The sequence below is a fragment of the Halichoeres trimaculatus genome, unplaced genomic scaffold, assembly GCF_033239565.1.
Source record: "Halichoeres trimaculatus isolate MK-OKI-2021-1 unplaced genomic scaffold, fHalTri1.1 fHalTri1_scaffold_2, whole genome shotgun sequence".
Classification (NCBI taxonomy): Eukaryota; Metazoa; Chordata; class Actinopteri; order Labriformes; family Labridae; genus Halichoeres; species Halichoeres trimaculatus.
The window spans coordinates 23799791-23827707 of NW_027437180.1; the positions used below are offsets into that span (position 1 = coordinate 23799791).

General features: G+C 40.8%; 1 protein-coding gene across 11 annotated transcripts in view; it reads right to left on the reverse strand.

Moving 5' to 3' along the window:
- The window catches only part of fat1a (FAT atypical cadherin 1a), a 78036-nt gene that overhangs the window by 18464 nt on the left and 31655 nt on the right, over positions 1–27917 (reverse strand). For 8 of the 11 annotated variants that reach the window (XR_012598036.1, XR_012598035.1, XM_074665398.1 and 5 more), the window contains exons 4-14: positions 25965–26026; positions 19891–20220; positions 18622–18838; positions 17741–17809; positions 17041–17180; positions 9704–9979; positions 9262–9472; positions 4645–8718; positions 3858–4054; positions 3570–3723; positions 1701–1934 (exon numbers count right to left, since the gene is read on the reverse strand). Coding sequence is in view for 9 of the 11 variants with exons in the window: in XM_074665398.1 (XP_074521499.1) it covers positions 1701–1934; positions 3570–3723; positions 3858–4054; positions 4645–8718; positions 9262–9472; positions 9704–9979; positions 17041–17180; positions 17741–17809; positions 18622–18838; positions 19891–20220; positions 25965–26026 (5964 nt within the window). In the remaining 2 variants the exon portion in view is untranslated. The remainder of the gene's footprint in view (positions 1–1700; positions 1935–3569; positions 3724–3857; positions 4055–4644; positions 8719–9261; positions 9473–9703; positions 9980–17040; positions 17181–17740; positions 17810–18621; positions 18839–19890; positions 20221–25964; positions 26027–27917) is intronic. The other 3 variants (XM_074665403.1, XM_074665402.1, XM_074665400.1) reach the window with 1 other exon arrangement.

Sequence of the window (27917 nt, forward strand, 5' to 3'; positions counted from 1 at the left end):
AATTCCACATTTGTTATCCCTCCCTCTTTCCATTTAGCATAATGCAATTTGAGAAAGGAGAGATAATAACCTCTGTATTGTCATTTAGCATTTAGTGGAGACACGTATGCTTCCAGAAACTGTCGTGATTAAAACCCTTTTAAGGTTTAAACTTGGATCGCACTCGCTTATCTTTACTTGACCTTAAGGAATGCATTTCTGACATTAATTACATTTTGAGCACGATGTACTGCCATTTGTTAGTGAAGTGCCATGCTGATGCTTTCTTTTTTCAAGCAAGAGCTCTCAGATATTACCAAAAACGCAGTTTAAGTGTCTCACTATTATTTCAAAGCACCATGGCAATAAAGCTTCAGCAGAAGTATTTGAAAATACTCAAAAGGAGTTTTCAAACACAAAAACATATCTTTAGTTATTTAATAAAAAAAAACTCTGAGGCTTTTACTTCATAATTTTGGAGCTTTTGTATTCACCACATATGTACAGGTGAGAGATATAAGGCTAAAAAGACATAATCTAACTCACTAAGTATGAGGTTAGCAAGTAATGTAACAATGTGCTAATGTTGTTTGCATATATTTACATGTATGGAGTAAAAACAGGCCCTTTGTGTTGATATGAGCCTCAATGCAAAAACGCTAAATTTACTAACACTGGTGCTAACAGCTCCACACGTCTGGAGTCAAATATGTCTGTCTGCTAAGAGCTGGTGGTAACTGTGCCACAGATTTTCTAAGCATTGTTAGTCTACACACTAAAACCTCTCAGTGATTCAATAATTTCCACCTCCAGATGAACTAAAATGAGATATCTACAAATAAGTCTGTTGGAATTATATTCACATAGTTATCATTATTAGAACCAGGGGATTAAACAGTCTGGTTGTCAGAGGCTAAACCCCTAAACATATACACAACTTAGTGGTTTTACTTGTTTATTTTTTAAAGCTACTTTTTGCCAGCTTGCTTCAGAAAGTGATGTGGTTATAAACTGTGAAATTTGGTCACATCTGTCATGAATCAACTTCATAAATGATAAGGACTTCCCCTCTCTGTTCAGCTCATTGCATTTGTGTTCAGAATTTAGCACCATCAGAATGAGAGCAGACAGCACAGCTCTGTGATGCAAAGTGAGGAGATGTGACAGCTCCTTTTTGTCACAATCAGGTGCAAAACTGGAACTTTTTAGACGTGTTTGTGCCTGTCTATCAATGGTGCAATTTGGGGTGGAAAGAATAGACAAGTAAGGTAAATAATGTGTACTTCTTAATGCTTTGAGTTGCCTCAATCCATTGTTAGTGCATCCCTCCCTAAAATTCCCTCATTGTCTACACAATGCTGTTTAAGAACCAAATGTTGACTGCAGCATTGGGAAGTGAGGAGTGATTTTGATAGACCAAAGATACAGCTGTCTACATGGCATTCACATATTTAACTGAAATAGAAAGCAGAAACAGAGATACTCTGGTAGTATGACTCACAAGTTTAACTTTGTCTTTTTTAGGCTCTCAGTGCTGCAGATGGAAAACCCTCATTTGCTGTAATTTACCTAAATAGACTTTTAAATGAAGGGAAGTTAATTCAAGTAAGTGAATTATACTGCCTAATAGTCTTACTTCCCTCACTGGACATTTAAAGCCTAAAGACTTCAGGTCTGTTTTTGTTTCAGTAAATGATCATTGGCAGTGCTTGGGAACTCACCAGTATCAGCATCATTTGCCTGCAGCTTTGCCACGTATGTGCCCGTCTCTGTGTTCTCAAAGACTGTGATGGTGTAGGGATCAGATGAGAACAGGGGAGGGTTGTCATTGACGTCCTCCACTGTGATGTGGATGTCGGCCTCACAGTACCGCCCTCCTCCATCCACTGCTCTCACTTTGAATCTGTGCTCGCTTTGCTCCTCTCGGTCCAGAGGCTGTGAGGTCTTCACCTCCCCTGAAGATGCATGAGAAAGATTTTGAGCGGAGTGCACACAAAAAGAGCACATTTTATAGGAGAAAGATGTAGTTAGGCAACATAAAACCATTGGATTTACAGACAGCTTTAAAATCCGTGGAAGCTATTTATTCAGAGATTAAGTTTATGTAAATGGGGACAAACCATATGTGCTCCCAAGCACTTGGAAATCCCTTGTCTACTGTCTACCAACCAAGTTTAAAACACCCAAGCAACTAATGGCTTTGGAGAGAGAGAGGAGGTGAATAAATAAGTAATTGAAGCACTAGAGAAAGGAGAAAGTGGGAGAAAAGAGTGGGCTGATGAAGGAACCCATCGGTGTTGGCAAGCTGAGAGCAGCTTGGAAGAGTCCTGGGATGTGCGGCAGCCAACATCACCACAACCTCTCTGGAAATCTCCTGAGTCTGCTGGCGGTCCTCATCTGCAGTAATACTACTTGTCCGCACTGTAACTATATAACGTGCCTGCTGGATCACAGTAGTACTGCTGCTTGAAATCAAGTATGATTTGTTTCCAAAAACAGGCTGGATGGTACTGTGGGCTGATGTCCATTCTCATGTTGATGTCACAGCAGCTTACGGCTGAATTTTGGTGGCTGTTTTATACAGCTAATTAAGTCTACTGGCTAAGTATGTACTTTCTAATCAGTTTTGTGGTGATTAACTGGGTATTTTGTTTATTTCTTCTTTCTTAATCACACTGGAAGCCAGAAGGAGCATCTGGTTCAGAAGTAGGACATTATTAGCGGGCAAGAAGTAAAGCAGTCATAAATTCAATTTCAGTGAGCAACTTTGAGATTTAGTACCACCGAGAGTCTCTCTGTTGCCCTGCAGGGAAATGTTGTTGAGGTTGTTAAAATTTAACAAGTAAATAACAACTGGGTACAAGAAAACATGCGTCCCACCTCTGTTGCTGTTTTGATTCATGTACATGCAGAAGCACATGTAAAGAAAAAACTACAACTTTGAAGTGAGACAACAGTTCTTAAAACATTAATGATATGACCCCCACATCACATAAAGGCACATAATCTTAAACTACTTGTTAGAGTGTGACAATCATGGACGAAAAATGTGTGAAAGGATTTAGTTGAACGGTCCAAGTTGAAGTTATTGAATATTTTGTTGCATCTTTTTTTTACTGCAACTAAATTGACCAGCTTGCATATTGATAAAAAAAATAGGATAAAGAACCCATAAACACATTTCTAATGTTACAAGAGTATACATGTAACTTCAGCACAAGCATATGTGTTCTTCTCATCCAATACATGTTAGTTCGACTTAGTGTAGTTGTAAGCCAATCAGACTTCAGTCACACAGTTAAGTGAAAGCTTTTTTTTGTTTTGTTTTTTTAATCTTTTCGCTTATCTTTTTCTCTAAAAAATAAAATGTGAATGGAGCTTTTGCATTACTTTCCCTAAAACTACTTAAATAAAAGCATATTTAAAAAAAAACACTCAAAAATCACATTAATTACTCTAACTTGGGTCAACATAGAACAAGTCACGTCTCACCTTTATTTGTGATCTATAGAGGGTAATGCAAGAAAGATATACAGAGGTATAAATCATGATACACTGTAATATATTCCTGTTAACACACATATACACACCTGTAACAGAATCAATGCTGAACAATTCAGATCCAACTCCCTGGAGCTCAAAAGAGATCTGGGCATTTGAGCGGATGTCAGCATCTGTGGCAGAGACCTGCAAGATAAGCCTGCCAGCAGGGGAGTCCTCTGGGACGCTCTCACTGTATAAGGACTGAGGGACAGATGGAGTGTGAGGAAAATGGAAAATGGAAAGAAATTCAAGTTGAACATTGAGGAGAATAAAAGCACAAAAACTGGAATGAATGGTTGAAGTCGTGAAAAAAGTAAGGGGAGAGATTTCTTTACCTTCTCACAGACGGGGCTGTTGTCATTGGCATCCAGTACCTTGACCTCCACAACAGCCTTGGCAGTGAAGATGCCATCACTGGCTGTAATGTTAAGTAGATAGTTGTCCTTCTCTTCACGGTCCAAGGGCTTTCTGACAGAGACCTTCCATTCATTCTGAACGTGTTCAATGGCAAACTGGCCCAGCGGGTCCCCTCCTGTTTAGTTGTGAAAAGAAGTAAACCGCTTGAGAATAAAGCTGGAGTCATTATCATTGATAACACAGGATCATACAAATCTGTCCTGAATTTTAAAAACGCTTTCCCAAAAACATCAATTCATAATCCTTCATGAGTATTTGCCATGTCTACATAAATCTAACATGTAAATCTGACATGTTTAGTAGACATACTATCCTGCAAACTAACACAACAAGAACACAACATCCACTGGCTTTAACTCCTTTTGGTATTTTCAGACTCAGCTTTGATATTTACACATGCAAATCAGCACCAGAGGAAGTATTTTCCCCCAGCCTGTTTCAAAGCAGTATTCAAACAATTATTCATTTCTGTATTTTCATGACCTAAATATTTGTCTTGAGCTTCAGAAGATTAGGCGATAACTCAGGCTCCAAACAGATAATAGAACTGCATAATGTTTCAAAGATGAGATATTATCACCATAATAAGTGGCATAAGTGGATTATCCCCCCTAAGCTCTGTTTATGAAAACTTACACAAAGGAGCAGGGAGTAAACTCTTGCGGCTAACTAATTATATGTTTCACAAAAATAATAAACGCCCACCTGTGATAAAGTAGTTCACTTGTTTGTTGATGTCCTCAGAATCATCATCTGTGGTGCTGAGGATGGCGATCACCCCACTGGGAGGAGGGTCATCTTCGCTCACTGTGCCTTTGTAGATCTCTGCAGTGAAGCGAGGTGGGTTGTCGTTCACATCTGCGACTGTAACCTCCACTCTGGTGTCAGTGCTGTGTTGGACTTTGTCTCCCTGATCAGTGGCAAGGACTACAATTGTGTATTTGCTCATTTTTTCACGGTCCAGCTCTTTCAAAGTGGTGACCCATCCAGTTTCACCATTGACAGCAAACAACTCAGAGATCTCCTGTGAGTTCTGCTTTGGGTCCAGGCTGTACACAACATGGCCGTTGGTTCCAGAGTCTTGGTCGATGGCTTTAACTTGGATCGCTTGAGTGCCACTTGGGAGGTTTTCCACAATAACAGCCTTGTAAGGGTCTGACTCAAATAGAGGTTTGTTGTCATTTAGATCTTTGACTTGGATGTTTACATTTACAGACGCCACCAATTCATCAACCTCCTGTTTGGTTTGGCAAAGCAGAGTCAGTTGGTACCACTTGGTCGTCTCGTGGTCAAGGCTTTTCTGAAGCTTCAAGGCTCCGCTGTCCCTGTCCACAACAAAAACCTCATCCTCATTGCTCTCAGGGGTGTTCCCCCTGACAAGGCTGTAAACAACTGGGTGCTCACTCTGGGCCTGAATGACATCAATCTCTGTACCAATGGGAAGGTCTTCAGCAATTGTATAGCGGTAATGTGGCTCAGTAAATTTAGGAATTGCTGTCTCTGGTGGAACAATCCTGATGTACACCTGCACAACGGAATGTTTGGGTGGATTCCCAGTATCCTTTGCCCGAACAAAGAATGCATAGAGCTCATTTTCAAGTCCAATGAGACTCTCTTTGGTAACAATGACCCCAGAGGTTGGGTGAATTTCAAAGTTCTCTTCCACATTTTCAACATCTGCTTCGATAGAGTACTCAATGTCAGCGTTGCTCCCCTCATCCATGTCTGAAGCAGCAATTTTAACGACAGAGGTTCCTCTGGGAACATCTGATGAAATAGTGGCTTTGTATTCAGCTGCCCTGAACTGTGGGGCGTTGTCGTTGACATCTGTGAGAACCACATTGACCGTGGCAAAGCCTACCTTTCCACCTCCATCTCTGGCTACAAGAGAAATGGGAATAACCTTCTGAGCTGTATTCTCGCGATCAAGACTCTCTAAAGTAAAAATCTCTCCATTTTCATTCACGGAGAACTTGTCTTTAGCTACGTCATTGACAATGTGGTAAGTTATTTGCCCATAAATGCCGTCGTCATCATCTGTTGCCTTTGCTTCTGCCACCAATGTTCCCACAGGTGAGTTTTCAACGAGTTCCACCACATAGTCCTCCTGAGAGAATGTTGGATTGTGGAAGTTGGCGCCAATAACTGTTACCATGACAAGGGCTGAGCTTCTGAATACACCATCTGACACAGACACATTGAGGTTGTAAAGAGGCTGCATATGTGGCCTGCGGTGGTTGGAAATGACAATAGCGCCTGTCTTTTTGTCGATGGAGAAGTTTTGATCCTCATTGCTGGATATAATGGAGAACTCCAAGTTGTCTGAGTCACAACTATCAGCATCAGATGCCTGGACTTGGGTGATGAAGTGCCCACGTGGGGCCAATTCATTAATTGTGCTTTTGTAAGTTTGCTCTGTGAACACAGGAGGGTTGTCATTCAGGTCGGTAACATCTATTGTAACAATGACATCACTTGAGAGAGCTGGGACTCCTCCATCTACAACTCGGACTCTCAACTTGTGCTGCTGGATCTCCTCATGATCGAGAACTTGAGCTGTAGAGATCACCCCTGTGTCACGGTCAATGCTAAAATAATCCGAACTCTTTCCCGTTTCCTCAACCAACTGAAAAAACACTTCTTGGTTATTACCTGTATCTGAGTCTTTGGCATCAACTTGCAAAACTGGTGAACCAATTACAGAGGCCTCTGAAATATTGGCATAGTAGGACTTTGAAAGAAACACAGGTGCATTGTCATTCACATCCTCCAGGATGATATCCACAAACACTTCAGAGTGTGCTCCAGTCAGGGAATCTGTGGCAATTACATTTAACTTGTAGGCAGGATGCATCTCAAAGTCCAAAGGCTGAACCACATGAATTACACCTGTGTTGAAATCTATTGAGAACTGCTTGAAAGGATCCCCCTCAGAGATTGTGTACACAATACGTGGGCCTTCAGAATCATTTGCTTGGACGTGAAGCACTGGTGTGTGTAACTGGATGTTTTCAGGGATTTCAATGCTGTAAAAAGGCTTTTCAAACACAGGCATTGCTTTGTTAACCACTGTTATTGGCACTTCCACTTCTGCTGAGAGCGCTGGTTCTCCTTTATCCTTTGCAATGACAATGACGACAAAATCTGCATTAAGCGACTCTGTCTCAAATTTCTTTTTGACAGAGATTTCACCAGAGGGGTTTATTTGAAAGTGTTCCTGGGGTTCCTGCAGGCTGTAATGGATATCTGCATTCAGGCCTATGTCTCTGTCTACTGCTGTGACTTGCCGAATGACTTGGCCTTCCTCTGCGTCCATCTGGACAAGAGCATGATAGGGGAGGTTGACAAACATAGGTTTGTTGTCGTTCTCATCTTCCACTGTCACAGTTACTAAAACATGGGCCACGTCTTCAGATTTGTCCTCTCTGGTGACCTCAACAACTATATCAAAAGTGTCCTGTGCTTCACGATCAAAGGGGATTCCAGTGGTTGAGATTACCCCAGATGTGCGGCTTATTTGAAATCTGCTGTCTGGATTCAAGATTTTGAAAAACAAAGGCTCATTCACCTGGTTCCCTACAGCAGCAACCACCGCAAGTGTTTTCTTCTCTGATGAGTTCTCTCGGACGTAGGCTTTGTAGATATCTCTGGTGAATTTCAGCTTACTTTCTTTGTTTTCCTTCACATTAATTTTAACTGTAGCAACTGTGGCAAATCTACCATCAGAAACTCTAACTTTCAGTTCATATCTGCTCCTGAGCTGGGTGACATTCTGAATAGAGATTATGCCTGTGATTGGATCCATTTTGAATTTATCACCAATATTGCCCTCAGAGATGGAGAAGAGCAGTTTGGAGTTAGGCCCAGAGTCTGGGTCTGTTGCATTAACTTTCACAACCTCCACCCCTTTGTATGTTGGAACTATGACGGTTGTCTCATACAGGTCTTGGCTAAAAACTGGGGGGCAGTCATTAACATCGATGACTTCAATTGTAACGTTAGCTGCCGACTCTGCAAACAGGCGTGGCATTCCTAGATCATGGACCTGGACTGTGAAGTGGAAAACATTCCTCTGCTCATAATCCAAAGTTGTTGTGGTTCTGATCGCCCCGGTGCTTGAGTCGATGGCAAAGTAGTTATGTGCAAAAGGTTCAACAATCTGATAGATGAGCATAGCATTTTGATCACAATCAGCATCAGTTGCTCGAATGACAAAAGGAGTGTTTTCTTGGGTCAGAACGACACTGTTGACTGGGGCTGACTCACTAATTACCCCTTTAAATTCCCTCTGGAGGAAGACTGGAGCATTGTCATTTTCATCTTTCAAATGAATCAGAAGTGTTGTGTTGCGGGAGAGTCCAGCCATATTGGTTCCCTGTATAATGAGCACATACTGAGGGACCATCTCATAATCCAGAGCTTTCTGGGTCACGACAACTCCAGAGTTTGGGTTTATGTCAAATGCATTGTTTATGTTGCCACCTTTGATTTGATAGAAAATAGAAGACTGGCTGACAGCTGTCACCAAGCTCACAAAACTTCCAGGATGGGCTGATTCACTGACTTCTGCAGAGAACTCCTTCTCAGTGAATCTGGGGGCTGCATTGTCAGAAACTGTCACCACAATGTGCACAGCGGCTGAAGCTGACAGTGGAGATAATCCACTGTCGGATGCCTTAACGATGAGCTCGAACTGGGTCTTGCTGCTTCGATCAAGTTCTTTGGCTACTGTTATGGTTCCAAGAACAGGGTCGATGGCAAATGAGTTTGCAAAATTTCCTGAAAGAAAAAGGAGATGAAAGAAGAGATTACTTTTTGGATGTACAAGCTGTATTGGGGAGATATTGCTGATAAACATTTGTAAGATTGTCAATAAATGGTCAGAAATGTCATTTCTAATCATACTATCCGAAGCCCTGAGTTTGATCAAAAACAAACTGATAAATACTTCAAACACATGAAGTCATTTCAGCTGTTTCAAATATGTACAGATCGTGAAAAGCCAATAGCTGCACGCTGCTTGCTCTTGTTCTCATAGAACAGCTTATTGTAGTAGAAAACCATCGTGGGAAATTCTGAGAGGGGATCTGCCCATCTCCCACGTATTTAAAGACCCTCTAGACAAAGTCTTCAATATTCTCCCACTCTTTGTAAAGTATTCCATTCATGATCAAGTTCCAGCGGGCTGCAGGACTCCAGATGACTCATGCATTTTTACAAGCTGATTTCATTTGCATTTGGTTACAATGAAAGCTTTCTGTCATGACACTGAACCCGGAGAAAGTGTGGCCCAACAGAGTGGCACAGCAGCTTTGTATTTACCTGACTCAATGCTGTAGACAATCTCTGCATTAGGGCCCTTGTCTTTGTCCAGTGCTGTGACCTGCAGTACAGCTGTGCCAACAGCTGCTGACTCAAACACACGGCCATAGAAAGGTGTGCCTATGAACCATGGAGCGTTATCGTTGGTGTCACCCACATTGACAATAACACGGACAAGGTTTCTCTTTACTGGAATGTCCTGGTCTCGAACCTAGAAAATAGTAATTAAGAAGGAAATGTCGGAAAAAGGAAAGAGACAGACAAGAGCATGAGTTCTGTAAAGGTAGAATTAATCCCTCTATAAAACAGCAAACTGCACTTTAAACAGCATGTTTCACCTTCCAAAGGCGCAAATAATTACACAAATGCACCAATGAAACCATGTTTATGAACATAACAAAGACAGCTAACTATTCATTAGTAATCATACATTACTTCTTACCATGACAGTGAGGACATGGCGATGCATAGTCTCATGGTCTAGTTGCTCAGTGGTGTACAGAATGCCTGTTCCTGGGTCCAGTCTGAACTTCCTCAGGCTGAATGGATCAGTGCTGCTCAGGAGTGTAAAAGTCAGTTTGTTCTTCTCATCTCTGTCCACAGCACTGATCTGCAGGACCTCAGTCCCAGCTGGTTCATCTTCAGACACGTTCACCTCGTAATAGCTCTGAGAGAACTGTGGCCGGTGGTTGTTGGTGTCAATGACACGTATAAGCACCTACGAGAAAGAAACACGGGGATGAGACATATTGAGTTTATGCCACCAGACTTCTAATCCCGCATCTTGAACAAGATTTATGGGAGCTTTTGAAAATCAGTCATCTTGTGCTGTTCTCATTTTACACTTACATCGTTATTTTGAAGATAAAAGCTGAACCTTTCAGAAAGAATACTGTTGCAAGCTACTTTAGAGCGTCATTTTAGTTTAAAAGCATGATGAAAGTTGCTTGGTGGTTTGAAGGATTAAAAATGAAACATTAAACCAATAATGTATTTGAATAGAGTTAAGTCAATATGAACTTAAGGCCAAAACTTGTATGAATATAAATATGCTTTTAGAGGTGAACAAATCCACTGGCTGGTTGCTGATTTTTAGCCAGTTCAGGAGCAACTGGTGACCTAATGATCCCCTCAAAAATCCAACCTACATTTCACACAACACACAGTGACAAGGTGTCCATCAGCAGAGGTGAAAAAAAGTGTTTGTGTAGTTGAGGCAAAGTAATATTTCCAATGAATTTCCAATTGGTATAATTAATATGAATTACCATGATAAATATGGAGAACTCAAATTATGTGCGGAAGAACGTGATTTAATTGAGAGTAATTGTTAAATAAGTACAATGTCAGACGCTTTCACAGCTACATTGTCTATGTATATTGCATAAAAAGAAATCATTGTAATGGTGCTTAAATGTTTTTGCTGTCTCTGTCTGCTGTTTAAACATTCTTCACATGCATCCACATACAGCTGTTAGAATTTAAATCCAATTTAACACATTTCTAAACATACGCTCTTCTTTTTTTGACAGCAAAAAGTGCTTTGTGTTTTCCTCCTCACACACAAAGACAACATGCCCGAACTGTAAAATTCCACTGGGAGCATGTTTTATCAACACCAGCCACTCGTCTACTGGACTTCCGACAGAGGATTATGGAGAGCTGCTGGAATGCCATCTCCGCTTCCCAGACCAGCAAGGGGGGCTTCTAGCATTGCCAAACATGGGGAACAAAGGGATCAGCCCAGATTAGACACCTGCATACCAAACACAAGGGGGTGATGTCCCGTAAGGAAACAGACCAGGCCGAGCTGTTTGATGGCATAACAAGGAAAAGAAGGATGGTCACAAATCGCTCTAACCAGCTGACAGCTCACTAGCTGACCAGGATTTGTCAGATCTGTGCTCAACACAACTTCCCAGTGCTGTTTTTTGATATAATAGTGTTTGTTGAGCGCTGTGAGCCTATATCTGAGACAAATATAGACCCAACCTGACGGCACTGATAACATTTACAATCTGCTGTGTGCTGTGATGTTGGCAACGCTGTGGAAGCTCACAGATGTCATCTTGCCGGGGGAGCACTGGGCTGCATGCTGTCTGTCAGCATTGTTAGCTGGCTGTTTGCCATAAGTCACAGGCGACCTATGTCACACTGCTAATCAGGATGCGTAATTCTCAATAAATCCACTTTCCTAATGAGACATTAACCCCAAAAACAAGCATTTGAAACCAGGCCTCTTGTGTATGTTGCACCATCGACAGGCTGGCAATCTATTTCATTCCAAGCATGTCTTCTCATGTCATGCCAGACATCGTATAGCATCAGATCCCTGATGTCTCACAATCCACCTCCGACTCACACACAAAACCGAGATACACATGCATGCACCCACACACACCCAAGCTCATAAAATTTTCACTGCTACACGTACATCCGCACAAAAGGGGGCTGTCCAATGTGTCTCAATCTGGCAAGTGTCAGATAACAAGTCTTGTGAATTGTGAGTAAGGTGGCGAGGGCTGATAGTGCTGTCAAGAAGCAGAAAGGAATGGAACCTGGTCAGTAGTGTCCACATCTTTCCACAATGTACTATTTCATACAGTGAAGACGGCACACAAAGGGCTATTCAGCACTCTTCCCATATCCCCCATCTGCGCACAAACTTGGCTTTCCCTCTGCCAGAAGTCTCTACAAAACTTCAAAGGGAACTTTGCCCCCAAACATCACAAAATGGCATAGCCTGACTGCAGCAGAGAGGCTGGTGTTGAGGAATAAAAACTCTGCAGTCTTTGTGTATTGCTTCCTCTGGGAAAGCTGGAGAGGAACAAGATTGGGACTGAGACACAGACGTGACAGATGGAGATACTAAAGGATAAAAAAAACTGCTGTGAGGTTGAGATGAGAGGAGAAAAAGAAGTGACAGCGTGAAGGCAAAGAAGGCTGAGGGAAATGGTCAAACCCAGCAAAGACAGGTTGTAGGAGGAAATGAAACAAATGCACAAACAAAAGATAAGAAGAAAAACATCGAAGAAACAAAAGAAGTCCTAGCTACTGAAACTACCAGCAAAAGTAAGGGAGCAAGGTGAAGCTTCCAGTGAGACATTAAGACAGTCTGTGTAATGTGGACTGAGATAACATGAGAAGCAGGAGCCCAGGAACAGATTGTGTGCAGAGCAGCTTGAGGTGTTTCTGTATGGCCAAGGGAGTATGTCATATAGCTGGAGATGGGGGGAAGGGAGGCTGGGCTGTGTGCCGAGGCTGTTCTGTTGGCGTAGAGTCTGGCTATGAGATGCCCGAACTAGAATGCGAAACCTCTCGACTACATCAGCTGATTCGACACCTTCGTAGAAATATGATGGTCAGATGGAAAACATGACGTAAAGCCAACTGCTTTACCTCCTACAGACCAAAGCGTCTTCGAAAACAAGGCTGGATTTAGTATTACTCACAGTTTTCACTGTATAGTTTGTGATTTTACTACAGAAGATACATTGAAAAAGGATGCTGAAAAAACAAAACGTGTGATTAAAATGACCACAACCAAACCACAGCCCTCTAAAAGACCAACCCCCTTCTTCTGTCCTACACCAAAACAAGTCAAGCAGGAGCTCTCATTGTGCTCACTGTCCCCCTGAGCCATGTGTAGGAGAGGAAGCCCCCCTGCCAGGTGGCAGGTTCTGGGCAAAGGCAGGGCACTGGCACTGAGCACTCCAACATGTTCCCAAAACAGGATTAACACAGCCCACTACCCACAGAGGTCCAGCGCTCATTTGTGCTTTTTCTCTTCCCAAACAGAATAATCATCATCGCTGCACGCCCGGCCAATAGATGCCCAGCTTCTTTTTCAAAAGAAGGAGGAAGAAAATCAGAAGGAAAGACAGAGAGGGCTAGAGGGAGACGGGGAACAAAAAGGGAAAAAAAAATCCAGGGAGAGAGAAAATAGGCCAGCTCGTCTGGCAGCACAGCTTCCACATGACTTTGATTTGAGGAAAGATAAGACTAACTTTGAGCTTTCACGAGGTGCTGCGTTTGGGTGTGTGATCAGGTGGATCAAATTAGCAGTGAAACTCCTTAAGGATTATTTTAAAACACAAACAAAATTACTTTCCCAAAACAAACAACTATTCTGCATACAATTTTCTACTGAAATTCTCTCTTCCTACAATAGCTTGTTATGCAAGCACAAAGAAAGACAAAAGAACTGATTACTCAACACCTGCGATTCTGCTCAAATCAAGCAGATTACCTAAGAGGTTTGTATTATTGGCTGCTTTGAAAGAACAATGTGAAAACCTAACCCAGTGAGTAGATTAATCCTTTTCAGTGAAGTTTGGCAAAAACTTTCTGTAACCTTTGCTCTGTTGATTAGTCCTTACTGTTACATAACACATGCACCTTCCAGAATGATGTACATATACAGACAATGCTGAACAATGTTATCATATAAACAAGTAATTAGCCAAAACACTCAAGTGGTTTTTCAGAAATGTGAAACACTCAACTCTCAGGAAAAGGACAAGTTTCCTTCTCTTTTTTTTTGGGTGGAGTGCGTTGGGGGACTGATCTGAAAAACGATCCCCTCCCGTTTTCAGTTTTGTATTTATCAGTAGCCTATCAACTATGGGTAATTGCTATAGTCTCAGCTGACACTGTTTGCCTCATTCTGTCACACACTTGGCTCTGAGGATATCCCAAGCAGCTGGCCTACATCACAAAGTTAGTTTATGGAGCACACAGATTCAGTAAGTCTGTTTCCCTCTGCAGAAAACAGCTGACCTACAGCAGTCAGCTGGGTATACATGGCTGCATCTGACACACTAACACACATCCGCAGCGAGAGTTGCAGCTCTATTAATATACGTTACAATATGCACATTCAAGATCTGCAGATAGGAAGACGGAGAGAGCCTTGCTGCCGGCTATGAGCTCATGTGATACACGGTGTAAGTGATCAGTGTGTGGCCTATTTCTGGTCTAGATGGTACTTGCGATACGATCTCCTACCACATCATACCTTCAAAGTTTGAGGACATTTCAGCTTGATTTGCTTTGAGTTTTGAGGTATTGGCTTGTACTTTCAGCATTGATGGTGTGCTTTTGATTCTAATATTTGCATGCACCATATTCAAATTGTCATGGTTACATGCACAATCATCCCAATCTTACCGCTCATGAGATCATATCAATTTTACTGCAGTTGTGAATGCCCATTTGATAACATGGTGTTCAGCAACATTGAAGTCAAAATCTTATATTCTCTTTAAGTTCCTGCAATTAGGGTATCATTGGTAACTATTCAGTTCAGTACACACCTAATTTCTTTACTTTTCTGTGCTGGGTCAACAAGATAAAAGTAAGTTTTGAAGTCCATTGTGCAACCTGTGTTCTTCACTGCCAGTAAATTACAGTACAAAATCAAGCCCAGCTGAGAAATAGACCTTTTGAATGGGTTAACCTTTGACAATGATTAATTTGACTTAAAATGCCACTGCATCCAGTATTGCTGAGAGACTTTTAAATAAGCTCCTGTTGCCATGCCTCCTAAGAAAGTGCTTTATGAAGAGAGGAAATCAGGGATGAGAAAATAGGCACTTTGTGGCTGCTTTTAAAGTTCTGCACTGGGCTAAAGGACGTGCTGCTTCCGTAGATGAGCTGCAAAATGCCAGGGAAGGCGGCGCTTCATCCGAGGCTCAGTGGAGCACAGCAGCCAGATGATGAAAGGCTTTATTCATACGGAGTGACAACAAATAGATTCTTTTCCAGCTACAGTTCTCTGAAGCTCCCCTTTGAGGACAAAGGACAAAACATTTTCAATGCAACCATCCCATACCAACCAAACTAGCATGTACAAATGCTCAAAATCTCATGGACAAGGCATGACCATGTGAACAAAAACTTAAGACAACTTGCATACTTAAAAGCTTTCATTACCACGGCTCAGCTTTGCTATCAGCTGGGGAGCAAGATATATGCAAGTAGGAATAAATCAGCATATTAATATATTAAAATGAAAGTGTGCTGCTGCTGAGAAAATACGTTTTAGTTTCATCTCTCCGGCTCTAACAATCCAATACTTTTTTGAGTTTTATGAGCATAAAGCTATCTCTCTACCTGACTGTTTTTCACTTTCTAGACTTTAACAGGTGCATATTCATGTGTGTTAGATCTTTGGTTAGTCGGAGTCTTTCAGAAAAGACAGAGGCCATCTGTTCAGCTGGGAGTAAAGTAAGAGAAGGTTTGCAGGTTCAGAGACACACCACCGAGAGGGAGGGGTGAAGGGAGCTGAAGAATGTATACTTAGAAAAAAAGACTCTGGCTAGACGCCACCATCATCACAGCGGCTCTGCGTCAGGAATGAGACAATGGAAGATTCCTGAAGTTCGACCTTTTACTGAGATGGTGGAGAACAATGAGGGCCTATAGTATGGTTTGAAAAACTCCAAACCCCAGAAATTTGCTACAGAGCTTTCTTTTTCTTTGTTTTCTTCTTTCTTTTTCAACTTTACTTTCTTTTTTTCTTTCCTTTTATTTCTTTCCTTGCTCCTGTCTCATTTTTCTTCCTTTTTTTCTCCCTGTGTTCTTTCTTTTTACCTCATTTCTTTTACTTGTCTTTCTTTTTTGCCCTGTCTTTCTCTTTTCTTTCTGTTATCTTTCTATGTTTCTCTTTTTACTTCTCACTCTTTCTTCCATCCCCTTTTCTTTCTTTTTCCACTCTTTGTTTCTTTTTTTTGTCCAAAAGATTCCCTTTCTTCCTTTTTTCTAAAATTAAATTAGTAAAATCGTCGCTGACAATTCTATTTAACTCAGTAAGATTTTCATTGTGAAGAAAAGTGTAAACTTTCTCTCAGATTATTGGGACCCATATTGTATTGTTAACTATGAAAATACTTTTTTTTTTAACTCAGATACTTAAAACTAGCAGTAATGGAAACAGCTAGCCTGGCTGTGGGTATCTTAAAATTTACCAAACAGCATCTCTATATTTGTGGCAGTGTGATTACCAGAAAGCCAGCTTTGACATGGATCCACTAAGTCAAGCCAAAAAGCAGTAACATGCATAAGCCTCCCATCAAAGAATTATTTTTTAACATGTTTGTAGGGCTCAGATTTGATTTAAATATAACATCTTTATTTTCTAGATGTTGGGTAGATGGTAGGTTTCTTTTTTAAAATTAGAATATTCATTAGTTTCCTTCTTTCTTTGTGCCAAGCTAAGCTAAACAAAGCTAACCGGTTACTGACTTGTGGCCCTTCAGTAAACAAGTAGATATAAGCCGTATGAATACTCTCATCTTAATCTAGTCAAAGCATGTTTTCCATGATGTCAATCATGTTTATAATAAAACAGTTTGTTCTCTTGTCATTTGAGCTATCAAGTGAAAATAAGAAAATCAAACCTAGTGATGAAACTTGATTTAATCACTCCCCTCAGGCAGCTCCAGGCATTATAAGATCTCTAAACACCGCACAGACTAAGTACGCCTCATCCCTTGTTTTTTGTACAAGCACTATCTGCTCATTCTTTTAGCCGCTGGTGTTGGAAGTCATGTCGTGCCGGGGTGTAATGAAACCCAAACCAATAATCTGTCACATTTTCAGGGCCAGTTGAGAGCACTGATAGCATCACAACATAAACATATCCAAACAAACAGGATGGTTTGGCCACCGCTTCACTCATTACCCATCACTTCCTTGCTGCCAGTCCTTGCATGGAAAAAACAGGATCATGACAACTGCCTCATCAGCTTCCAACCATTTCATTAGTGTTTCAATTACCTGGGTGCTGACAGTTCGTGTCCCATCTGTGGCTTCCACCGTCAGGTTGTAATTTGATTTCTGCTCTGCGTCCAGGGGCCGGGCAACAATCAAGGTTCCACTGGCCTTGCCAACGTCAAAGCGGCTGTCATAATTACCACCTGTGGAATTATTTTTTTGTACAAACAAAAAAACAGAGAACAAAAGATTAGGGTCCAATCATCAGTTGGTTGTCGGTAAGTTGCAAGGTTACACAAACACTTAAAGGGGACTAAGCTGAACATACAAACATCAATTTTCTGCTGTGATGATGTCCTAGATCATAATGAGGAGTTTTATTAATGTACAGTTGTTTATTTTTACAGTAGCAATTTCATGCAAATATGCCTCTAATGAAAAAAACGGGAACATAAATACAAAGGTATGAGTTTGTCAACACAAAACTCCCCTCCACTAGCTGTACAATGCTAAGCCCTAGTGATAAACTGAGAGGATGTGGGTAGAAAATTAGGCTACACAAATTAAGCTAATGTACAAATCGTAAGGAGATGAGGATTTTGTGAGGTTCTTAATCAGTTCACAGGTTTTAAGGGAAATAATGTGGCACAACATCAATCCAGCAGCACAACACAATTGAACCACAGCCCACAGGCAGCACCAACACACAGTGTATGATGATCTCTTAATACAGCACAGCCTATTAGGAGATCCCAGCAGCTACCTTCTGCTGTACAGTTGTGGTCACAAGCCATCTGTAGGATGTAAAAAATCTCAGAATCCTCTATGCCGTCTTGCAAAAATCCAACCAAACAGAACATTCCAGAGAAAAAGAAGGAAGCAGTAGCAGAGCACAGAGAAACAGAGAAGAGAAGAAAAGAGATGTCAGTCAGGCATTGATTAGAGGGCGGACAGGCTGGGAGGAAGAAAGAAGAGGCAGGCATTTTTTTTGGAAGTAGTCAATTTAAGCCTTCTCATGCATTCAGTGTCTATCATCATTCAGAGAGGACTATTTCAATTTGAACACTTCAGTAAAGGGATGCCAATTAACCTTGCAAAGAAACAGACTGCATATCAGTTAGCTAACAGAGGAAAGCTGCGAAACACATAAATATTGATAAATGTTTGTGGCCTATTATTCCTCAGTGTTTTCTCTTATCTAAAGCCAATACTGAGAAAAAATGCAGAAACAGTAAAGTGAGAAAAGGTGTTTTGAAAAAAGCTGAATAAATGCATCATAATAAAAAATCATTTTAAGATTTCATGTTTAGCCCAAATAAATCTACTTTTGAAAATTAAGTTGAGTAATATTCTGTGAATTCTAATTATTTCTCCCCAAATTTGAAATGATGTTATTACTCTGGTAGTTGTCCTAGTTGCCCTGTCGTGCAAGCTGGCTATTATGCCCTTTTCTTTAACAGAATCATTCATGAGTAAACACCTGCAGTGTTTTCTAAAAACTCTTTTCTCTTTTTTATAGCCATATCATGTTAGTCATTAATTGTAAACGTTTTCTACAGCTACAGCATTTCTACGTCAGAGAGCTTTCCAAAGTGTGCATGCATACTAAAAAAGAGTCAAACATTCAAATGAAGACAGAAATACCTGTGATTTCAAACCACACTGGAACATCAGAGGACTCAGTGGCAACAACGCCCACCATGTGAGCCACTGGGTCACTTTCCATTACAGAGAAGGTGAAGGGGGACTCTTCAAAAAGCAGGGGGGCTGCATCGGCCGGCAATTCAGGTTTGGGAATCCACTCAATATGGAGGCGACAAGTGGAGGACTTCTGAGGACGCCCATTGTCGACAGCTTTAATCTGTAAGAGGGACAGAGAATGAATGGTGTTATGTAACATTTTGTTTGTTACAAATGAGTTTCGGCACAGCTTGTTGGCAGGTCCTCTGAAATTCTTTGGAAATGAACAGGGACGTCTGGTGATGTACTTACAAATAGAAGACATAGAAGAATATTACATTTCATTCAGTCAAAGCATACTTTAAGTGACACCTGTATACTGTGTATATACACTGTGAATTTTCTCTAAATGGATTGAGACTTAGTCTTAATCACAACTGTCTCGAGCTGTCCACATGGCAAGTTACTGCATATTCCGAATAACAAAGCACCTTTTGTGCTGTAATCTTTTGTTGCCAACCCTTTGTGTAGACTTCTTTTACTGTGAATTGCAATTGCTTCTTCTTTCGGTAGGAAATGTGCAAGGTAGAAATAAACAGCAAAAAGGGGAAAAAAAAGGTGTGTGTGTGTGTGTGGGGGGGGGGGGGGGGGGTGACATTACTAGACCTCAGTTAAATTCTTGCCTCTCATTTCACAGGTGGAAGATCGACAAATTACAATTAAAATTACATTTTAATTTCACAGTGTTTGAAACTTATTTTTCATTAAACCAACAGCTGTCTTCCAAAAATCAGCTGTCATAGAAAATAGTTTTCTGGAGTGCCACTTCTCAGCTAGCTAACAGCCAAAACAGTAGTGACACATCAGTGATTGACAAAATTGTATTTTGATTTCTAGGACCCCAGAAAAAACACAGTAGTAGCTCTACACTGTAAAAATGAGATATTGCAAGCCTCTGGTTAGGGACTGTTACTTTAAATTTAGACAACAGTAAATGCTTTTTTTGAGTCATTTTATAGTACACTTGTGGAACAAAGTGTGCAGACCAATTAATTCTGGTCTCTTGCAGGGAAGAAAGGGAGAAGTGAAACACAAGGGGGGAAAAAACATTAGAGGACGAGGGAAATAAAGCAGTAAAACAATAAACAAGCATCTGTTGAAGAAATTCACAGCTCACAAGAGAGACCATCAGGTTGAGAGCAGTGGGAAGCCCTGGGATTATGAGACACTTACTGTAAGAATGTCATATTCTCCAGCAGAGGAAAACTTCTTAGAAGACACCAGGCCGGTCTTTGGCTCAATGAAGAATTTTCCGTTTTCATCTCCCTCTTCGATGCTGTAAGAGATCTCTGCATTAGGTCCCTCATCACGATCAGAAGCAATCACTCGGTACACGGGGTCCCTCTTCGTAGCTCTCTCTTTCTCCGGCCTCTCACGCTCTGGGAGTTTGATCTTGTAGATCTTCTCCAAGAATAACGGCCTGTTGTCGTTCTCGTCCAGGACTCGAACAATGACACGGACAGTGGTGGATTTTGCCGGAACGCCGTGGTCAGTGACTGTGACCTGTGGAGACAAAATGAACTGATGGAAGAGCAGACACTGATAGGCTTGAATGTAGGGATGAGTATTGGCAAGAACCTCTCGATACGATATGAATCACGATACTCGGGTCACAATGCGATGATATCAAGATATCACAATATTGTGATATTCTACACAGTTAACGACTGGTTTGAAAACAACTTTTCTATTTTATTGTGTTTAAAATTATGGAAGTCAGATGCAGTGTTTCGTACACACAATTAACTTGAAAACATAAAGTGCATCAAGTTTGTCACTAATGTGACATTGAGCTAATGATGCAAAGAAATTATTGGGTGGAAGACGAGGCCAGTTGGTGAAACTGATAATTGTCACTTGGTGTAACCAGTCACTCATTAAAAATCTAATACTGTACAAAACATGTCTATGATTATTATTTTAACTGTCTACTACACTGTAAAAATTTAACTTCAAATGATTTTAAACTAATTGGCCCAAGAATACAGATTAGCATTGGTGTCAAGGCATCAAAACCCACATCATCGTGTTTAGGAATTAAGTATTTTAGAATACCTTGAAATTATATTTATTATACAGTTTATAGGCAACATACAGCAGAGTAGCTCTTTGGCGCCATCTACCACAGTGGAGGTGCAGAAGACGTATTGTACTTCCAACTCATCTAAAATATGATTTTTTTTATTTTAACAAAAGTATCGATATTAAAAGTTGAAATATCAATATTTCATCACAGGTTAAAGTATCACAATATTTTGCCCGTTCGTTTTTTCTACCACACCTCTTCTTGAGTGTAAGCACAAGTAAGGAAATATCAGCTGATGTTGTGACCTTTGTGTTCCACATCCCTTATCTGAACAATTTTAATACAGCATGAGTCACACAAGCAGAGACTGACCAGACTTTACAGCTTGTGATATGTTTGTCATTCCAACTATGCTAGGAATAGCTTTTCCCTGAGAAAAAAAAAAGGGTTAAAATTCTTTATTTAACCAAAAATGGGGAAGAAAGGAAACTGTGATTTTCTTTTCCCCCTTCATGATGTCTCATTCTTCTAACTTTGCTGCTAAAAATAAAGTTAATGCTCCTCTGAGAGTCACAGTCTTTAAACACTTGTTGTCTAAACCAAATACATGTCAGAAAAAAACTTTCACATGCATAAATAAAACAAGACAATTTATTATCCCAATGATCTTGCTACGATAAAAAAAGGCAATTTAAGCATTTATTTTATGGAGCCGGCTCCTCTTCTTATAAAATATTTTCTATCATTTCAGAATTGGAAGACATTTCAAAGCTACAAAAACAAATCACTATCTTATGTGACAAGTAATATGCAAGACACAGAATTTAATATATTTCTACCCAGAGAGAGAATGAATGAAACATTTTTAAACACTTTTTTGCTCTGATACCACATTTTAGGCATAAAAGGCATGGAAGGAATTTGTAAGTTATTTCCTTAATGACAAGCTCTTTGCACATACAACTGTTAGTCAAGGATCCTCACTATAGAATTTGATAAGTAATGTGTAAGCAGGTGGCTGACTTTCTCCTTTAAAAACCTAAAGTTAAACCATTGTAGCCTTTAGGTTACTAGTTTTTTTTTCATTAATTATACTAATAAGAGCTTATTATCCAGTTGTGTTAAATACTCAACTCTGAGTGGTCAAAGCACTAGAACGGTGACTAGTTCTAAAATGCAAAGTGGCACAGGTGAGAACCTGACAGTATTTCATATCAATCCGCAAAAAGAAGCCAGGCTCTTCCTATTGACACTATAGCAACAATCCTCTTATATGTTGGCATCTGATCATTAGATCAGGTTGTCAGGCTTACTAGGGCGTGGCCACTGCCATTTGAACTGTGTTCAAGCTTCAACCCTAAAGTTTGTTTGGTCATTGTGACTGCAAGTTTGCCCTGCTTACTTCTCCCGTCTGACTTCTCTGGAGAGGTGAGCTTCAGCCCGGTACACTTCATGCACTAGCACAGGCTCAGGCACACAATAAGGGCAAGTCATATAATCCATGACAGATAATCGCTGCCACCGCTCCTCTAGTCACCCCAGTTATAAACAGTAACGAGGGTGTTGGAAGGCTGTGTCAGACCAAAATGACTTTACATAAGCCAAAAAGTCACTGAAGTTATAAAAAATGGTCCGTGTTCCCCATTGTGCTGACTCTGATCAGACTGCACTACTCGTAAACAGACACTTTACGTTGACAGAAGCCATGTGTGCGCCTTAAGTCTGGGTCATACTGGAGTAATGGAGTAGCAAGCCTAACTGGCCATTACTGCAGGGGGGGAATCGAGCTTGAGTATGACACGGTTCAGGTAGTCAGTAGGGCTACATATTATCCCTTATTTGAAATGTCTTGCATGTGAAAAAGGTTAAACTTGCTGTTTGTCTCTTTTATCATGGCATCAGTGGCTTGTGATGCAACTTTGAGAAACATAACACAGCTAATCATTTTTAGTAAGCTACATCTTTCTATTCTGATCGTATAAGCTATGCTCACCTGTGCCCTGTGACAAACTTATAAAGATTTAACAGAGCTAAAATAAAAAAAAAAGATCAATGCTTTCCACAAAAAAAGCTTGAAAGACTTATTTTAAAGCCCAAAAATACTCTATAAAAGACAGTGTCTTGAAACTGAATCATAAATTGGCTTTTATTTAAATCTTGACATCAAGCGTAGCTGTTGGCAGGCAAATGCAGGTGCTGAATCAAAAGCAAAGAGCTACAGGTTGACCTCTACAAACACAAGTTTTATCTAGTCCTAAAAAATAGTGCTTTTGGCCTATGGCAGTGATTGAGGCAATTCAAGCTGCAAAATAAAAGTGGAAGGACAGAACAAATGTCGCAGTCATTTAAAACCATCTGTTAAGTGCTCCACTAAAACAGTCAGGAGTCCAAGGCCAGGCACACACACCATTGGCTTTCATCGTTTCAATTACTACTGTAATGTGTTTTTGTTTTTCCTCACAGTGTCTGCAGCTGTGGGTGCAGCTCACATGGGCAGAATTCATTAAACAGGATCAAATGAAACTCTCAGTGAGGACATGTTGGTACCCGTCCTGTTCTCATATGAGCCTTTTGGCCTCATATACCTACATATTGTACCCAGTGACTCTGATTACTATGAAAAGACACTCTGTTTATGGAAGGAGACATTAGAATTGGAAATGGTGCTTTGTGTTTAACCATGTGCAGGCTCACTATAGCTACCCAGGCGTCCACTACTATGTACCTCTTTTTTTTAAAGTAACTTTGTTTGGAAATTACTAAAGCCACAGAGAAGACTGAAAATATACAGCAGAGGGAGTGTTTCTGCTGTGAAGTTAAGGGAACTGATCCAATCCATTATGCTCAGCAACAGCAAAATGTTCAGCTTACTTTGGCCAACCATATGTAACTAATGCTGTTTTAATGCTTTCAAAGGTAATTAAAAGGTAAAGGTAATTAAAATGATCTGGGGAAGTGTGAAGAAAGTTGGAATACAGTAAAGCCATAAAGGTAAACTGTTCTTTATGTTCATTTTTGAAAAGTGGAACAAAGTTAAAGTTTTAAAGCTCCAGTCTCCATTACACCTGAAAAGGAGGTGGAATAGGATCTAATATGCAGGTAAAATGGCCAGAACAGCAAACTTTCCAAGGAGTACCCTGCTTTGTGCCAACTGCATGCTGGGATAGGCTTCAAACAACAGATGTGAACAGCCCATTCACCTCTGCTTTTCCATTATAATGCTCTCGCTACAGTCCCAGGCATGGGTTTCAAGCATGTCCTGGCATGTCCCACTTTTGCCATTTACCCACCCCCCTCTTTCCTGGGACACAGTCCTCTCATCCTGCCGCTAGAGCCCACACTCAGACATCAGGAGCAGCTTTGCCTTTTCTCAAATTCCCCCACTGCCTGTCTGCCTTTATCTCTCTCTCCGCCTCTCTTTTTTTCCCACACAGATATACAACTACCACCTACCAACCCCCATCCATCTCATCATAAAAGCCGAAAGCCCCCACCCCTCCTGTGCTCCTTCCACCTCCTCTTGGCATTTCGAGCAAACAATGCTGACACAGCCCCCACCCTAATTGCTCCACATGTTCCACATGGCCCCACATGTTTGGTTTCTTCTACAACAAGCTGGTACAAAAACTTTGACACAAGCTGGGACTTCAATTTGATTTGCTCCGCTTGCACTTATTCTGCACACAAAGGCGTGTGCGCACACATGCATTCTTCCCAAGTCATGATTAACCTTCTATTAGATGGATACACTGAGGTGTGTGGGTGTGGGGAGGGCACACTGTAGCATGAAGAGGTCTGTGCTGCTTCACGAATGTTAAGCCTTATAAAGAGCTTCCTGTTGGACGCCCTAACCTGTGACCAACAAGCACAAACTTCTAGAGTAACCATGGCTACACTGCTCTCCCCAGGCTGTGTTCACTCAGCCACTTTCTACTTATTTAGGTCAAAAGCAGCATCCTTAAATTATCCCTCCAACTCACAGTCAAATTAAACACAAGAGGAACTTTCAATTAGAAATGTTAAGACAAGAGTCCTGTTTCTGCGCACTGGCTTTTTCATTGTGTTATTGCAAGCTCGAGTAATAAACATCACAAAGAGAAGAAAGGATATTAGCAAAAAAGAATAGGCATGTTGAATTTGGCATTACATTAAAGCATAAAGAGTTTGAGCAACGTATTTAAAGTGGTTATTAAATGTGTGTCTGGAGGCATTTTGTCAAATGGGACAAATGAAGAACATTCAGGCAGTCAGCTTTGAGAGGAATTTTTTCTCCATTTTTTTTCTAGCAGACACAAAGACTCTGAATCCCATACCGTCTTCAATATGGAAATTCTACAGCTTTCAACCACATGTTGGACACAGCCGTTTAAGTCAACAGCTGAATGAGAAGCTTTTGGGTTGAACCTTTATGTCTGAACTTGATCCACAACATTTGTCACAAATGAAACAGGAGTGACTTGAAAGATCTGATTTTACCTTTCTTTCAGACCAAATTTGATTCAGTTCATCAGCTAAACACCCCCAGAGGAGTTAAGTTTTACCCTACTTTCATCCCTATCACTGACTCTCAGTTTCATAATTTCATTACGTAAAGTAATGTATAAGATGAGAATGAAATTCAACTCTGTTCTGGCACCAGATGCACCAGCATTAACCGTCCCCCAGTGATCACTGCACAGTGTAACTTCTAACAATAATTAAAAGGCGTCCAATCTGCTCTCTGCATAGGAAACACAATTAGAGTAGCTAGTATCAACCTCGGCGAACAAGAGAGAGGAAGAGAGGAAGGGAAGGAGGGAGGCATCAGGAGAGAACAGAGCCCTGCTCAATTAAAAGCCACAAGTTTAGACATCAGCCTGTTGGTCTGAGAACAGCTTCCTGTCCCAGCTTGCTCCATCCACGAGACGGAACAGTGAGAAAGAACAAAAGAACAGTCACTGGTATCTCCCACCTCTCTCGCCCCCACCCCCCACCGCTCCCGGAAATCAGTACAAGGAAAATTATTCCAAATTGACCCCTTCATACATATACAGAAAGATTTGTTTGTGCTGCCACTCGGCCGAAGCTAACTCTAAATGCCAGAAGCTCAGATACAGAAATTCCTTCTCTTGACCTTTAAGGTTCCTGATCATCACGTTACTGGTTTATTTTACGTGAATGAGAGGAAGCTTCATCTTCATATTTTTCTTAACAGTTATATTTACTGAAATAAAGGGCTTACCTCGAGGATGTGCTCATCTTGTTGCTCCCTATCCAGCTTCCTTGAAGTTGTCGTAACCAGACCTGTCAAAGACAGTTCAAGAAAATATTAGCTTTACTGACTTCAATTAACAATAGAAATCTGGAAACAACAGCACATCAAAAAGGAACAGTGTTTTATAAAGACATCGGTACAATAGACGTTGTGATCTTGTCCACAGGTTCCCAAACGTTGCCATGTCAAAGACCCCACAGACTGTAAAAAAAGCTGTGCAATTAACTTACCCCCTGCTGATGGATTTATTCATTACTAATTAGTAATAGTTTTATGACGAGCTGAAACCTCATCAAAGGAGCTTTATGCTCTTATTTATTAATTTAGTGTCTATTTTTGTCTGGTCTGTAAAGCCAACAATGAACCCTGTACCAGTGTACATGTTGGCTGATAATCACTAAATATGAGTGCAGAGATAAAACTTGGTTGTTATTTCTTATAGGGACAAATATGATCGAACACAACTTTTTTTCAGTTTTTACAGAGTTTCATTTGTCAGTACCAGCATTATAAATACAATTTAAGTTGCCAAATAAGTAATAGTGTAGCTTCAGTTTTCTGTGAATAAAAACTACAGCGCCAACAAGACCCTTTGTTAGAGTTCTTGGGTAGTTCAAAGGAAAAAAAAAACAATATTTGCTGAATAAAACACCAGACTTAACCCAATCCTCCCACTCACTGTTGGGTGACATGATCTGAACCCTGCTGGTTACCTCATCAGTCACCCATGAGTTAAGAGTTCTCATCTGGAAGAGCGCTCCCTCTGAGACTCTTCACTGTTTCTGGTTAAACCAGTTGCCAGACAGCCCACCACACTGCCTTACATATGTGAAATATCACAGAGGTCTGCAAATAGCGCCCAAACAGCAGCACAGCCTTGACACCCTGCTTTTACTTCTTCCACAAGCTGAATAAACAGACAGACAGACAGCGGGCCAGACATAGCCTGCAGTTTCAGTTTTCTCAAACAGAGAAAAAGAAATCTTCAGAGAAGATCCTGCTGCCAGTTGAAGTGTTTCATGAGTCTTTCTGAGCTATATCATTCATTTCAAGCAGGAGCAGTGATGCTGTGTGACATCAATCACACGGTGGCAACTTTGAAAAAAGAAAGGAAAAATACAAAAAGCTTGAATCCTGAGTTTATGGCTAATCCAATTTGAATAAAATTCACAAGAAAAGGAAGAAAAGAGAAGAAAAGAGGGAAGAGGCTGCAGCTACATGGCGATGTTAAAAGCAGCGTTCTGTTCATACTAGCAGTGTAATTGTAACTTTGCAGAGACGCTGAGTGTAGAGTAGACATGCCAACTTCAACCGCAGCTGAGCTGTCTGCTTGCCACACTGCGTCTGATTAGCATAAAGCAAAGGATTTCCGAAACCCAAACCCATCAATGGCACATATGCCTGCAACAAGAATAGCAGGCCACAACTTACGGGTCCTGAAATAGCCCTCCTTCAGCACTGCAATTGAGGCATACGAGTGAGATGCTTATGATCCATCCCCCCCTCTTTTATCCTCTTCTTCATAAGCTTTATTTAATCTTCACAGTGAGCTGCAAAGATATAAAGCCACTGATATTCAGTCAGAAAAAAATAAAAGACACCAAAGCATTCCATTAGATGCTCATCCAACAAGCCTTCATATCATGTTTAAACTCAAACGCCCACTTGAGGTGCACATTACAGAGAAATTTAATTTAACACGAAGAGAAAGCTTCGTTCTGCAGCCCTCACTGTAAAAAGAGGTGCATCAACTCTGAAGACACAAAGTAAGGTTAATAAATTCATACGTCTTGCAGGATTTACTCTCTGCAGCGTTGCATGATGTCTGCAAGAAAGTTTGCAGAGGATCAGCATGTGCTTCATGAGCCAGCGAGCTGTAGATTATTACCATCAAAGCTAATAGTTCTGCTGTGCCACATC